Raw genomic sequence first — 16,806 nt, forward strand, 5'->3', positions numbered from 1 at the left:
ATGTAGGTAACATTACGGCTTAGTTCACCTGCAGGTATTGCATGTTATGTATCAAACAGGGACCCAAAGACCACACTGAGTTATTGACTGACTCCCTCAAATAATTTGAAGCTCCTACTTGGCCCATGTCAAACTTTTAATAGATACTTTTCTAGTTTGCTCCTTTGTATTACATCAAAGCCTTCATACCATCCATAAAGAATGATTTAATTTGTACTGGAATGTAATATAAAAATGCTCTGAATATACCAGTCTCGAACACACTATGCTGAGTTGTATGCAAAAGGAAAAGAAAATAACTTGGGCTAGATAAAATTAAGTCCATGGTTTAAAAAGAACCAAAACAAAACACACAGGAGACCAACTACAAGTTATATAAAGGCTGGGTGCATTACCTAGGCTGCCATAGTATGTATTATGCTTCAACAGTATGTTTTCTCATGCAACACTGAGCTTTGTTCACAAAAACACAGAACCCAGTGAATAAGAAATTAGACAGATATTTTCTTTTTTTTTTTTCTTTTTAAACAAATACAAAGATTTATCAACACATTGTACATTTGTTCATCCTGACAGCATAACAGAAAGCTAGGGAGCAGGTGAAGTGTTCTCCGTGCGTCAAGAAATATATTTGTTGATGAAAGTACAAAACAAAGCAACGTCCATGATATTAATACAGTTCCAAAACTTCGATGGAATATCTGCCGCTGGTTTTAGAAGGCCTTTGTAAATTCTGTAATTCTGATAAACTTCCTTCAATCTTGTTGAGCTCGGAATAAAACTTCATCTGGGAGAAAAATAAAAACAGTGAATAGAAGCCAGGGACATGAGCACAGGCTAGGCAAGGAAATGGAGACTGACTTTAAAACACCACTATGTGTAATTTAAAGAACATAATTCTAATCTAAACCATTTTGATACAAGCCTAGTGGTCATTATCAGTGATAGAGGCTAAAAAATAAATAAAAGGCTGAAATTTAGTATGTAATGTTTCTGTGACACAATAAAGTGAAACACAATAACAAATCAGAGATGTAATAGAAGATATGGAATATATATGCTCTCTATAACAAATTCATATACGAGTCTATTAACCAAAAAAATACATACATGGTACTTGTATTGTAGAATCTCTATTGATACAATGTATCATCTAGAATGGAACTAATTATGTATGTTTGCCAATATGGACTCTAGAAGTATTATATAGGCTTTAATCGGCTCCACCACAGGGTCAATCATTTTTAATCTCTATCTTTCTCAACACTATTTTTTAATATTTTGCTTGTTTTAATAGGGAGTACACTCTCTACGATCATTTTTAATGCATACCAATAAAAACCTTATAAGTAATGAGTAAGTGCATTAATACATATGTACCTGGAGTGCTATTTAGGTCATCGCTTTTCTCCCTACTTTGAACTTCCATATTCATATGTGACCTAGCACCCCCTCACTCATACTCTATTAATACAAAATATTAGTGAGGTAGGGTACTATCCTGTGCGGAGCAGTCCCCTTTTTCCTCTTTTTTGCACTTGTTTTAAATTATATAAAGATATATTTTTATTATATACTCCAAAAAACATACTAGTAGGTTAATTGGCTGCTATCAAAATTGACCCTAGTCTCTCGCTGTCTGTCTGTGTTTGTTAGGGAATTTAGACTGTAAGCTCCAATGGGGCAGGGACTGATGTGAGCGAGTTCTCTGTACAGCGCTGCGGAATTAGTGGCGCTATATAAATAACTGATGATGATTATATGAAAAATGTAATATCTTTGCTTTTCTATACAAGTAATACATAGCATAAGAGTGCCTCCACTATAAGATTATCTCTTTTTTGTGTCTAATATTATGGAACACAAACTAAATTATTGTATCATAATTGCTCCTGCAGGTGAACACTACTACAGTAGAATGTGGTCACACTGCAACTAGAATCTTGAGGCTCGCGGGATTCCAGTTTTTAACGATACCCACCTGTACTCTAACAAATTTCTGGAGGGTACGTAGCAATGATCTGGCTTTGGGCAGCATAACCAACACAGTGAAGTTGGCATCCAGTAGGAGATTCATCCAATCTAATACCTGATGCAAGAAATACATAGTAAAAATTTATGTAAAACAAAATTAAAAACAGATTGGAAAGCTTTTTTTTTTTAATGTAGGTATTAATTAAAAACAAACAGTTCTCCAGTTACATAGTTCATCCACACAACCAGCAAAATTGCTTCTGCCCACACGGACAACAGTATACGAGGTTAAGTGCCGCACAATTTCGCCGGCGTTTTGCTTGAATTGCACTCCATTCTGAACCAGTTCATGTGGACAATCTTACACTAGAATAAGCTGCCTCCAACTTATTTATATACTTAAGCAACTTGCATCAGAAAAGACAGTCGCCAAGAGAGGGGAGAGGACATACAGGTATAAGAGTAATGGAAGTCACCCTTGGTGGCTGACATCTATTACAGAACATGTGGGAAGCCTTGCAGTAGTAGGACAAACAATTACACACATATACACACACTTCATAGAATGGACACAAGTACCTGTGTAACCGACAGGTGCTCCTCTCCTGGAAGATTTAATGTAACATTCTCACTGCACCTTCTATACAGATAGGACAGATAACGCAGGAACAACTGGAGAAAAACAAAAAAAATATATATGTCATACATTTGTGGAATAAGTTCCCCCCACAATCATTCAAAACAAAACAAATATCCTACACGTTCTCTGGATAGAAGGCACAGCATTTAGTGCAATCTGAGAGCTGCTATGTCAAAACTCAACTCAATTGTTAAGGTTTTAACAGGAAGAAATACATTGAGAGTTGCCTTGTTTTTAAAGTAGGTCACCCTCCTCCACAGGACACAAAATGTATCTTTTTGTGGCTTTATTCCAAGTGAATTCATATGTTTGCCCCCAGAGAGGACACATCTGTTGCCATTAGGTTATGCCCTTAAAATACTGTAGTGTGAGGATTATGACCTTACTTAACAGGAGAGCTCTGCAAGGAGACAAAGGGATTATGGGGAAGAGCAGTAAGAGGAGGCAACTGTACTAAATGTCGAGTGGACATACGACGTCCCTTTAAACTTATTAAGGGCGTATGGTTCAAGACCACTCTCACATGGAGACATCCACACTGAACACACACCTGCCACCTCTCACTTGGTTTTAGATTACTGTAACACTAGGGCAACACACAGATAGGTTGTCTGTAACACAGACGCCCTATATAAGGCCATAGTATGGATTATGTCAAAGCTGGAGACGCATTGACTTGAGAGCAGCTTATTGTCATTTTGTTAAGCGTTTGCAGCTAACAGACAGAAAGGGTAGCAGTTTTCTTACATACATTAAGGATTTCAAACATAGCAAAATTTAACAAAAGAGACAACTCAGCGATACGTACAACGACTTGGTCAGAGGACAGATCCTTCAGATGAGGCAGGATAAATGTCTCACTGTACAGGGCTGTGAGCACAGAGTTTCTGGGTACAGACATTAAGGAAACAATCAAAGCACCAACCAACACTAACAGCCTGCATAGCAATTACACAGTGGAAGAGGTTCCGGAGAGACAAGGATTTCATCAAAGCTATCACAAAGCTCAAGGTGGTAATTTTACCTGCTGCCCTTAGCAGAGTATTAGAATCTGTCTCCAAATCTCCATTCTGCACAAGATCTGTGTCTCTCATCCGTGTGGATGCTCTCAGTTACAGAACTTTTTTATTCGGGCTGCATCCACTTTGTGGAATTCCCTCCCTCGTACAAGACGACTTTCTACTAGTCTTCAAACCTTCAAGTGTTCTCTGAAAACCTCAAATCTTCATGCAAGCTTATTATTTTTCTCAATCACCCTCTTAATCTTCCTAGGTTACCCTATTACCATCTTTTACACAGTTCACAAAAGGCTTGCATGTGTTTTCTATACTCAATCAATATTCTGATCCGGACCAACATTGCTGTGTGACTGGATCATATAGCCCACTAAGCACTTTTTACCTTTGCCATCTGGCTGGACCAATGTACAAAATGTATCAAAACACACATTGTCCTATAGGCTGTAAGCTTGCAAGCAGGGCCATCTTACCTCTGTCTGTAATACCTAGTCTTGTTTGATTAATGTGTTTCCAATTGTAAAGCGCTACGGAATATTTTGGCACTATATAAATAAATAATAAATTCCCTTCAGTCTTGCTAAATCATCATGCCTGTTTTTGTATACACAAGGATACAGTAGGACTGCTCGCTTGACGCTGACTGGCGAGCACTGCGTCTCTGGCCTCCGAATTATCTTCTCCAACATCTGAACGTCACAGCTGTCCTCCTCTATCAGTATGGGGCTGAACCCATTCTGTACCACAGTCACTGGCTCCGGCAGGACACTCGAGGGCTCGCTCAGATGGATATAACATGCAGACGAGCTTGTGTCCAGGACTACGTCTTGTAGGAGATTTTCATCAACACTGAAACATCAAACAGTGTATTAGCCTAAGCACATTACAATGGAGCAGAAGCCTGGGCAGAAAAGGGATTCAGCGCTCACCTGAGAAATGTTTTTAAACAGGAGCAGACAACAGCTTCAGGGACATCTATGAACTGCTGCAAGCAAAGTTGTAAAATGCGGACATCTTGCTTTTCCAGGCAAAGCGTCATTAAATCTGGGCATAAGCTGAAACATATAGAAGTTATCTATCAATTATTCTGTAAACACAAACTGAAAATGTGTTTGTGAAAGACAAATCACTGGTTATTTCTTTAAAATAAAAAAAACAATAAGAACATGTGGAGTAACAGCACATCTCCAACATAAGTCTTAGTAGTACTGCTGCCAAGTCTCAAACTATGTCCTAATGTACGATTAATGCAGTGCGGGCCCTAAACAGTAGCCCAGCTGCAGTGTTCTAAGTATTTCCTTTCACATTTCTCCCTATCCACCACCTAGTATAACCACAGCTCCCCGCACCCCCTTACAGTTAGAAAGACACTAGTTGGGGGAGGAAGTGGTTTTTGAAACATGAGGAGACTAGAATGCCTAATTCCAAATTACTGTAGAAGAGGGTACTGAAGAATCCTCATTTTTCTATCTTGCAAAATACTTCCAAGAAAAGTTCATGTGTAGAAGTAAAACTGTGGGATACACAGGGTGATCTTAGGGCATGAAGAGCATGGAGGTGAACAGCTCATTAAAGGACATTTGTTTAAATACAGTGGAGGAAGCCATATTTTAGGAAAACATTGTATAAACCACTGAGGCATAATTACAGCACCCCACGTACTGTGCCTCACCGAGGACACTGAAGTCTAGTGAAATAAAGGAGAAATTGCTTATAATAATGCAGTGCTCATCCAAATAATTCATTGTATCTAAAACAAAATGAAAGCCTGGGCAAGGCCTTGTTATACGCACCTGTAGGACAACTTTTTGGTCTCGATGAGTTTAACGAGAGAACTCTGGGGGTAGAACTTGGGGTCGCTCTGGCAGCGAATTACCAGTGCTTGCATCATTTTACCAGCAGCTATCTGGAAGTCTGGCAGCTGCTGGCCGGATACGGCACGGTGCACAAGAGAGGGAATCTTCTTTTCCGTGGTTGTCTGGAATAGAGATAGAAGTTTACAACATGTGGACTACACGCTCTGTACGAGATGAGAGCTCAGCCTTACCACATTACACATACCTGGATATCAGAGAGGAGAACCTGCAACTGACATATGTTCTCACTGCTGTCTGGATTCCTCTTCCTTCTGGACTGAAAACAAAAGAGGAAATAAACAAAACCATAAAATACACAGATATAAAAGATAACAGTAATATGCGGCCAGAGCCCACCTTACAGCTTTCATTTTTTTCTCCAGCACCCTACAGGGTGTAGATTACCCGCTATCTCTCTACTGAAGGAGGAGAAAGCAGCGTATATTAAACATCTCCACCCACAACTAAAAAATGACACAACATCAACTGCGTGGACAGAACACAAGAAAGCCCATTAAGGTGCCAGCAGAAGTGATCACCGTGTGTGCATGGAGGAAAATGGCAGGAATTCTTGAACAATGTTTTTTGTCTTTCAACCAACAAATTAATAAAACTTTCAGATCAACTAAGGACTATAAAAAAAATTAAATGGACATCACATTTAACCTCAATAAGTAATTTCACACAAGAGTAAAATAAATTGGACTGTACTCTAGTCCTCACAACAAATTTAATCACATGCAGATAAATGAACCAATGCACAGTATTCACCCGAGAAGGTTTATGGGAACTTACCCCTTTCTGTCCTTCGAACTGTCTGGATTGTGTGGACTTTCCAATCAATAATTCCCAATTTACAACTGGAACAGATTCTAGGGCTGAAATAGAATGGTGCAGACAAATTATTACATGGCTTATAAGGTATAGAGCCTAGTGAGACCGGTGACCAAAAACACCACTCTGCAGAAACCATATAGCCGATTAATGTATACAACCAGACTTTATGCCTATTAAGTGGAATAATGACCGCATGATTTCAGTTAGTTCCTAACAGGAATAAAAGGAAATTATAGAGGAAACACAGCCAGATTAAATATATTAGGTTTGAGCAAACTGTTGATCAAGATACATCTCTTGGGTAATATTCAGACACTCGCTTCAGTTACCAGAGGAACAGTTTTGCAATTTTGCTCTGCTTGAGAATAGATACTGCCAGCCCTTGTTCTTTATTAGATGAACTTTTGGACTTTATGTGCATCAGGACCAAATTATGGGCTTGAGAGCTATTATTAATCTTGATTTTTCTTTTCCTATATTTTAGGACAGCAATACCCATTACCGTCAATGTGTGTTACTAGAGCAGACTGCTCTGTTAAATTGGCTTAATTTATGCTTTGTTTTGTTTTCATAGCTCGAGTGATCACGCTTTACCATTTGTTTGTGCATCTGTTAATTTATCAACTGCACAACTTTGTTTATAAAGCCCTTCTAACAATCTTATTTACTCTCACATCCTTTCATTGCGCTGGGGAACTCAATTCTTTTTGCAATTCATCAGGAGATTGGGTCCATTCTCCTTTAGTTTCTTAAGTTTGCCCTGGCTGCTTACCATATACACTAGGAAATGCAACACTCTCATATTTTACCGTTTCCATCTGCAAATACCAACTGCTTCCCTAGCTTTGCACCATTCATTACATACGCTAGCTAAATCTGTTAAAAACAAAGAGCCTTCTATTTTCATGGGGTGGGCGTAGTATACAGACCAACACAACACTGTCAAACATCAGTGGGTTTCAAGTTGTGTCAATTTAAGCTGAGAACATTGGGTGTCAGATGATATTTCAAGTTTATTTTTTGTCTTTGTTTAAATGAAGAACAGAGATCAAACAAATTCTCTTTATAATCATTTATACATTCACAAACTCAAATTGTGTTACTGGTGTGCATCAGGCAGGCGAAAAAACGTTTTCTTTAAATGCTATTCAACTAATATGCTTGTGTATTGATGGTGTAAATAAGGTGTCATTTGTATTAGACCCTCAAACAGAATCCTACCTGGTTTTCCGGTACTGATGGCTTTCCCGAGTGCAGATGCCAGACGCGATGGCTCACAGATGTACCGTAGAACCAGCAGCGAGTTTCCATGGGGTAGATACAGTTTACTGTCGTAACTCCAGAGCTGGGGACAGAGGAGGGAAAACTCAGGTCAATAGATTGTTGGGAGGACCATCTGTACTAATGACAGAGCTAGGGGGGCACATGGGTGGTCCTCAAATACTAGTTTTAGCATTTAAACTGTATATTTAAAGCAGACCTCTATGTAGTATCTGAAATACTGCTTGTGTCATGTACTACACCTAAAAGACGATATGACGTTAGTAAGTGGCTGAAACATTGATGTAGGAAGGAGGATCCTCATATTTTTGGAGAACTTGGCTGATTTCTCCCTTCTGTAGTGACATGTTGCTGCTGTGCTGGGGGAGAAGATGATTAGACAGCTGGAGGAAATGTTATACTAGGAACTGGGTGTAAGATAAAAGCAGTGTGAAATATAGTGTAGGCAGGGAACAGGGATTTGTGAAAATGGGGGAAGAGTTAGATGGGGTGATGTTGTAAGTGGTCAAGGCCAAAGTCAAATCCCAAGGCGAAATAAGTGTACTGTATGGAGGCTGCCATGCATACCTCCCTGAATAAAGTGAGCACATCCAGTAAATTGTAATCATCCTCTAACAATAGCCATTGTCCCCTCCCTCCTGCAAAACAGAAGAAACCAAAACAACTGGGAAAAAATAAAAAAAAAGAAAAGAAAAAAAAGTTATTGAACCAGGAAATATAGGTCTTCCAGACCCCATCAAAAGTCATCACCAAACTGGCATTCTTGAAGCATTATCTTGACAACCACTGTCAGAGAAGCCTTCATGGCTTCCACCACCAAACCATTAAAGACACCTCTAAATTCTTTTAGAAAAAGAGTCACCGACATAACAGATCCCATCCTAAAAGTAGTAGGCCAAGACAGGCTTACTCATCCTTTTGAGACATCCATATACCAGTCCAGGGCTACTAGCAGTGCCTGTCTGGACGCTTTCTTTTTCCACTTTTAGAGAATGCGTCAACTGAGAAGGCTAATGGATTGAATCCCCTGTCCCAGAGCAAAACCATTCCACCTTGTGGTTCAACCAAATCGCCATTATATCGACAACCAGTTGATCCCACTTTCCACAATCTGATGAAAAACTTAGATATACAGATATATATCTTGAACATTCTCCAGGTTGCAGGGAATGGCTGCTGAGAAAGACTGCCTCGCAGTTGGCTAACCCTGGAATGTATACTGCCGACATTACTGTAACATTATGTTCTGCCCCATGTAAGATCCTACTGATTTCCCATACTGCATGTGATCTTCTGGTGCCTCCCTGAAGGTTGAACAAGGGTCGTCTTTTTGATAGCATACATCATAGTCTGACAGGATGAATTAACTGGTCTAGCTTTGTTTTGGACTTTGTAAACTGTATAGACCAGAAGGTCCAGACCCTCCTTCCTGAGAACTACATGCAAAAGGATGACAGATACCTGTCTGAGAGCCAACAGAGGCTTAACCAGACTGAAGTCTATTTTGTCCTTAGACAAGAATACTATCTGCTGTCAAGAAGTAAACAGCAGGTACAGAAAGAAAAGCCCGCCTAGGAATAAAGTTAGATTAGCGTTCATTGACAATCCACACAAGGGACTGAACATCCATCTCTTTTATATGAGGTGTAGGCAAGGTTGGAGATCCAGCCCTGACAAACATATCGTCCAAACAAGGAAGAATTGGCACCTGTTGAATTGAGAAAGGGAGCAAAGACTGCCTTGCTCTTGTGAATACTTGCAGCGTTGTAACCAAAACAAAGGAAAAGCAAGAAACTCAGAGTTGTGACCGTACCACAATTCTGAGAAGAAATTAGCAACCTTCCCATATAGGAACCTGTCGGAAGCAATCTTGATGACCCTAGACACCATAACCTCATTCTGCTCCATGTCATGCATTACCGATCTCAAATATTCCATTGAATCTGTTCATCTAGACCCGAGTGTTCAGAGACCTGAGAAACAAAGTGGGCGAAAGTATCGCCCTGATTATTGGACCATTATGAGAGAGTAAACACTGCTCTTTTTTGCTCTTCTGACACTAGGATAACCCCTCTTCAGGGAAATTAATGCCTGGATGGAAACCTCAGCATCTGGTGTTTTGAGTGGCCTCCGGTAAGACTGTTTTTTTTTGTTTTTTTTTTAACCGTCACTCATCGGTGGAGTTCCACAGAGGACTCACCTTCTCACCCAGGAGATTGATATGGAACAGGCCCACTGGCCTCCAAAAATAAACAGAAAGGTTCCCACCATGTGTTTAACTGGGTTCAGCCACCTGCAGGCCATGTCGACTAAGTTGCTTAGCAGACGCAACCTGCTTTCCACTAAACGAAAAGGACTGAGCTCCAACAGTCCAACTCCTGAATTTTCTTCCAGCACTAAAGACCAAACCTAAGGCCAAGCACGCGAAGAACATAGACAGCAACAAAGAACCTCTAACACCCATTGCCTGGTAAATAATCGGATCCAGTTCATACCCAATAAGACTTTGGTCTTCCGGAATGTAAGCCATATAAAGGCAGATCTGACCACTTTTCCGCCGCTGTATGGACTCAACCCGAAGCAAACACAGGTCTGAGAGCAGCCCTAGCCTCCACACATATAGACCTAAATATGTACTAAACCATAAGGGGTCCTTGTTACCCATATGAGTTACAATGTTAGAAATAAAGTTTGCATGAACTTTAGGAGGAGATTCCCACTTAGTGTACACACTGACAGAGAGAGGACAGAGTGTCTATGAACCTCTGTCCAGGCCGGGTACATACTTCACATAGTAAAACTCCAATACAGAGAACAGGGAAGGATACCAACCTTTTTATTTTCCTAATAAACCGCAAATTGCCAGCACGCCCAGCTATCCTGGATGTCCGGGGCCTGTCTTGTGGCTCGCACTACACGACGTTAACCAGCCCTTACACTGACATTGCCAGGCTATCTGTCCAGACTGCTTCATCTGAAAAGGTCACTACAGAGCCAGGAAACCCATGGCCAAGTTCCCTCAGAAGAGGAACGGCACTCACCAATGCTTCTGCGGAGGATGTGACAAGCGCTCATCACAAAGAAAAGTGGCAATCTGGGTTAGCTCAGCAACCGATAGGCCACTGACAGCGGCACCCCCTCTGCAGGTGGACTAGCTATACTCCCCTCTCCCAGCTGGGAAAGTGGAGACACTCACCTTCTGCCGATCCTTTGGTGCGCAATTTGGTATATCACATGGAAGCCCAGATGAACAGATCCGTCATTCAGGCACCAGTCAAGGTGGCCAGAACACAATGTGTGTCCACTTCAGTGTTGACCTATGTGATACACACAATAGAAATATTGGCCAATTCGGTAAAACAAACACTACCAAATAACTGGCAAGCCAGCATCTCATATAGCAGGGGTCCCAGACCCTCAAAGTTCGGATAATTAAAAGGGAAGAGTTGCTAGGCTGCAAAGTTAGTTAAGCGGAACTCCTCTTTAATGGCTGGCCGAACAATATGTCTGTGTGAAACTTTTCATTTATAAAGTTACTTTAATGATCGTTCACATGGTGTACATAAAAAAAAGACAGCATGGAATGTTAATATCCAGTTAAGTGATGTACGGGTAACTCAGTGTTCTCCCCAGCACCTATTTCCCGGGTGCTCCACCCGTCTGTTTTTACTTGCCATCCGGCTCTTGGAGCCCAACAGAGTCCTATTCTAATAGGAGAAACAATGGTTTATTCTACTATAACAGGCATGTGAGCACTACAGCCAGCAGTGTGTGTTAGACCACTGACCACCAGCCTGACCATTTCTGGCAGATTTGAGTAATAAGCTCCCAACATTTTTCATTTTCATTGCAAACTGCCTCTACCTGACTGCTTTTTAACGTTGCGAAAAGCATTGCAGGCCCATGTAAATACGTAAATTATTTATTGTTTTCAGGCTAAAAACAGAATAAAACTTATCCATGGTGATCTAGTGTGGATGCTATGGGTTCCAGTAGTGTTTGTGTTGCCTTCTCTGCCAACGAGTAATGGGAATGGGACAAGTCAGCACTGAAAGCACTACAATAGTTATAGTTATGCAGAGTTCAAACCAATCATGCAGGAGATAGAGAGAGGGGGGGGGGGGGGGGGGGGGGGGCAGTAGTATTAAGGCTGCTGCAAACCCGATATCCTATGTGGGTGACCAGTAAAGAGGTGCAATCCCAGGTGCTGGGGAAGACGCATATGTACCTACGCAAATTCGCGACATTTAGGAACTTATGCCTGCGTGCGCCTGGAGACGGGACAGGGGAGGGATGGGTTGTTTTAACATTGTCCGAGCTGTAAAGATGTGATTTCGCAAATTCGACTCGCGCAGGAATGCTGAAACACGCCAATACACCCCGTAAGGAGACAGCTTTTTAATTTGCTAGATAGAGGAAATGTGCAAATACTAGCTGATAACTCACAGCAAACCAGGCATATTTTCGATGTGTACGGCGCTGCATAGACAGAAATACGCTCCTTTTCTGTGTTCTGTTTAAGAGTAACATTCTCATTTTGCAGCCAACTGCAACAGCCCTTTAGTCTGTGTATACTGTGGTCAAGCAGCAACCAGTAGACGTCAGTAAGGGCAGGTTAACTAACAAGAAGAGAAACCCTAAGATAATCTACAAAACTACTTCCTTCCACAACAGGGTGGCAAAATAAGTTCATCCTGCTACACTTTCCAGTCACAAGCTCGAGGAGGTCTATTTACAATTTCAGCCTTTTGATCTAAACATATTTTTCAGAAAAGACCAAAACATAAAGCTGTACTGATCAAATGATGAATTGACTTGCAGCAGAATAAGTTGTTTTTTTCCATTGGCTGCTTAATTTTTGCATTAGTTACCTGAGCACATGTTTTCTGTGTGAACTCTTTACAATCCTGCATAGTCTGTAAAGACGTGTTCCATATACAGAGGCAATCTGTAAAAAAAAATTAGAAAAAAAAATAAATAAAAAAAAAAATAGACCAGATCAGACTATCAATCGCTAAATAATCAACGTCACTACTGAGCTGCAAATTTATTTCAAACTACATATACAGGTACACGCCAGACTTCTTAAACACAAAGGCGTTTTACTTACATCTGTAGGGCTTCAGATGCATTTAAACAATGAAACAAGTAGTATTCCAGAATGTGCAAACGGTATGAAAACACGGGAAGCAATGGTTTCTAAATGTCAGACCTGATTGCATGCATTTAACCAAGAACGACACTGCATGTAAAAGGAATTTAAAAGTCAGCAGTGTGTATGTGCTCTAAAGGCGGATTTCCCCTTTGAAGCAACCTGGCCTAACCACGACCTGTCCCCTCCAGAGAGATCCTTCTTTACATTAAGCAGAGAGGCAACTGATGCTGTAAGCTAACAGCACAGGAAGAGTGAGCCAAACCATGTCTCCATCAATGTTGTTTTGTTGACACATTAGTCTACTTATACAAGACAAATGTGATGAGAATTTTAAGTAGGGCTACTATGCCTTTAGTGACCAGGCCAAGCTGTGCAATATAGAAGAAAGCATACACTAATAAAGACTAGTCGTTACCTTTCTGCTTTGCTGTGGAGGGTGCAAGGGTGGCAATATAAGAGTCATCAAGAACTATTAAAGCTCCGACTTCTACAGGTTCTGGCAGCTGCAGTATAGATGACATCGACAGGACCGGCTCTGTCCCCTGATCGGCCTGAACAAGAGAAACCCGAGACAGGCACACATGTCCGGTGGAGTCTGGAGGAAGAAATAACTATTACATAATGGACTGAGGAATTAAATCACATAGGTGTAATGCAATGGATTGGGTGTAAAGCATTCATACTAGTAAATTTAACAAACCCTGCAACCCCACCCACAGTGCCAGGAGCCATAGGTTTGCCGTGTACGAACAAGCGGCCAGCTGAATCTGTCTTTCCCCTTTTGAAATATTATGGCAATTGGCTCAAAATAACTAACAAAGAACGTAGGTAACACGTAAATATTAGCACCGAAGTGTATACGTTTACTTACCCAAAATCATTAGAGACACCATTTTGTTCCTCAAAGATGCTGAAAAATCCAATATTCGGGAGTGCTCTGTGAACGGCTGTAGTTTATACCTCTGGCAGAGACTGGGATTAGATTGCCAAGTGTGCACAAAGCAACCCTGAAGCTGCAGAGGTAAAATAGCTTTAAGCTTACTGCTAGCAGTTCGCTGAGAATTTTTTGGCTATGTAATTTTTGGCAGGGGGGGGTTGGGGGTTTAAAACACATACCTTCGCTGTAATGTATATTAATACAAGTTGTCCATCCTCCATAAACATTTTTGACCACCTAGTGAATAAATAAAAAAAATAAGTATTGTGCACTTATGACCAACATAAAAGGAAATCCCATAGTAAAACTAATAAATAAGGCCCCCGAGCCCTTCAGCATGAAACATACATGATCGTCTCTCCTTCTGGTAGTTTAGTTTCAATTTCTTGTTGTGGATCTGCAAGTAAAGCATCCAAGAAGTGGACAGCTCCTCCTCGAAACAACACGAGTGGCTCTGTGTCTGGGAGGCTGTGGATTCTACACACTTCAGCCGAGAGCTGTAGAACAAGAAAGAAAACACGATTGCTACTTTCAATTATGTCTGTAATGCTCCAAATCAGCCTCCGGGGGCAGAATGCTCTCATATTGGTGACATGTTTTGTGTGGAGTTAGTTATATGTTCAGGGAATATTATGTTAAAAAGTTTTATGAAAACAACAAATTTTATAGCTCACTTATTTTTCTGTACTAAACAAATACACTTTTGTTGGTTATACATCAGGAAAGTTTTTAGCTGGCAATGCCATTTCCCATGTCAATTTGCCCACTGGAGAGACTGTTCATTAGTGTTTAGGGACCATATTTCATTTTAAACAAAAAGTAAACCAGATGGTACGCTATAAAAGTTACTAGTTGAGTGATTATCTTATGCTTATGACTATCTAGAGGCCAAATAAAGATCAATCATTCCCCCTCTATAAAGAAACACTACATACCGTGGCTTTAAACACTTTATCAAAGCTGACATCATCATCCTTCCACACCCTGAGCACCTGAGGAGAAAACACAGCATCAACTTAGAAAGGCAGCCTCAATTACAGGCTGATTGTGTCACAGAGATTGAAAAAAAAAATAAAAAAAAAATCGATTGGTGGCCTCACACAGGTCAATCCTACTACTCCGATAGAACGTGAAGAAGCAGGATGACTTATCTAGTCCACACATGTGACTACATAGGAGGAGAGTGGACAGTTAGGTTTTGGAACCCATCAACACATTAAAAGCAAGAGTTTCCATACAGCAGCGACTAAAGCATTAAACATTTTTGTCATGTCACGTATAAAAATGCTGAACTTCACTGGTTGCTTCTAATTATGGCTTACATTGCAGAAGAGGAGACCGCAGTGGAATAATGATGGAATGACACAGGGAAAAACAGTGGAAGTTACACACTTACCTTGTCGTCATGTACAACAACATATTCTCCAGTCCCATGATTAAACACAGCAGGACAAGTGATACGTTGACCTTGTTTTACTGCCCAACTACCTAGGGGCCTCTGATCAGATACCTAGAAATAGAAAATAAATTATTGCTCTGATTAATCTAACAAATGTTCCCCTCTCCATCAAATCCCCAACATTCAACCAACCGCGAGTTTTACAACTTTACTCAGTTTAGCCGTGTGACTTTTCGGCATACCACAGCACCATTTGTTAATTCAAAAATATACCTGTAAGTCATGCAAATCTCTCCCCACAAACTGATCATACTCTGAGTGTCTAACCAACTCAGGTTATCAATCCAGCACTCATATGAAGCCAGACAGGACAGTGCCGGCTCCCCTCACACACCGTCTCCCCTGTAGAGGAAGCCAGACAGGAGTGTGCCCAGTGCCAGCAGCCACCTCTGTAGAGAGACCAAGCAGCAACGTGCCCAGTGCCAGCTCCCCTCACACAGTCTTCCCTGTAGAGGAACCAGGCAGCGCCCCGTGCCAGCTCCCTTCACACAGTCTTCCCTGTAGAGGAACCAGGCAGTGCCCCGTGCCAGCTCCCTTCACACAGTCTTCCCTGTAGAGGAACCAGGCAGCCCCCCGTGCCCAGTGCCAGCTCCCCTCTAGAGGAACCAGGCAGCCCTCCGTGCCCAGTGCCAGCTCCCCTCACACAGTCTCCCCTGTAGAGGAACCAGGAAGCCCCCAATGCCCAGTGCCAGCTCCCCTCACAGTCTGCCCTGTAGAGGAACCAGGCAGCTCCCTGTGCCAGCTCCCCTCACACAGTCTCTCCTGTAGAGGAACCAGGCAGCCCCCTATGCCCAGTGCCAGCTCCCCTCACAGTCTCCCCTGTAGAGGAACTAGGCAACACTGTACCCAGTGCCAGCTCCCCTTACAGTTTCCCCTGTAGAGTAACCAGACAGGAACATGCCCAGTGCCAGCTCCCCTCACACACAGTCTCCCCTGTAGAGGAACCAAGCAGCCCCATGCTAGCTCCACTCACACATAGTTTCCCCTGTAGAGGAAGCCAGACAACACCATGCCCATGCTGGCTCCCCTCACACACAGTCTCCCTTGTAGATGAACCGGGCAGCACCGTACCCAGTGCCAGCTCCCCTTACACAATTTCCCCTGTAGACGAACCAGACAGCCCCGTACCAGCTCCCCTCCCAGTCTCCCCTGTAGAGGAACCAGACAGCCCCGTACCAGCTCCCCTCCCAGTCTCCCCTGTAGAGGAACCAGACAGCCCCGTACCAGCTCCCCTCCCAGTCTCCCCTGTAGAGGAACCAGACAGGAGTTCCCAGTGCCAGCAGCCACCTCTATAGACGATCCAGTCAGCCCCGTGCTTAGTGCCGGCTCCCCTCACACACAGTCTCCCCTATAGACGGTCCAGGCAGCGCCGTGCCCAGTGCCGGCTCCCCTCACACACACACACACGTGGGGTCTCTTCCCTGATCTCCACCTTATACAACGTGACTGTCCTCGCAGCATCCGTCAGCAGCACCGTGTCTCGCTCCGCGACCTCCTCCACACCCTGCAATCTGTCCTGCTGCTTCCCCTGTCCTCCAGGCAACAGCCCGCACAACGTGAACTCCTCACAGAACGCCGCCATCTTGGCAGCCGGACAGACGTGTGACGTCACATGGAGTCAGTGAACGAGGCTCAGATAAGACGGTCATAG

At 42.3% G+C, this 16,806-nt stretch overlaps 1 protein-coding gene across 1 annotated transcript; it reads right to left on the reverse strand.

Annotated features, from left to right (window-relative positions):
* Nucleotides 1–484: 484 nt before the first annotated feature.
* Nucleotides 485–16,786, reverse strand: NOL11 (nucleolar protein 11). Its single transcript, XM_075178026.1, has 18 exons — nucleotides 16,588–16,786; nucleotides 15,093–15,206; nucleotides 14,632–14,688; nucleotides 14,045–14,193; nucleotides 13,876–13,933; nucleotides 13,631–13,772; nucleotides 13,175–13,354; nucleotides 12,476–12,552; nucleotides 7,545–7,668; nucleotides 6,282–6,364; nucleotides 5,692–5,763; nucleotides 5,424–5,608; nucleotides 4,560–4,685; nucleotides 4,249–4,479; nucleotides 3,423–3,501; nucleotides 2,554–2,646; nucleotides 1,982–2,089; nucleotides 485–787 (listed from the first exon to the last, which is right to left on the reverse strand). The coding sequence occupies exons 1-18, from the start codon at nucleotides 16,735–16,737 to the stop codon at nucleotides 671–673; spliced, it is 2,145 nt and encodes a 714-aa protein (XP_075034127.1). The 5' UTR covers nucleotides 16,738–16,786; the 3' UTR covers nucleotides 485–670.
* Nucleotides 16,787–16,806: the final 20 nt, after the last annotated feature.

The sequence above is a fragment of the Mixophyes fleayi genome, chromosome 6, assembly GCF_038048845.1.
Source record: "Mixophyes fleayi isolate aMixFle1 chromosome 6, aMixFle1.hap1, whole genome shotgun sequence".
In the NCBI taxonomy this organism is placed as follows: Eukaryota; Metazoa; Chordata; class Amphibia; order Anura; family Limnodynastidae; genus Mixophyes; species Mixophyes fleayi.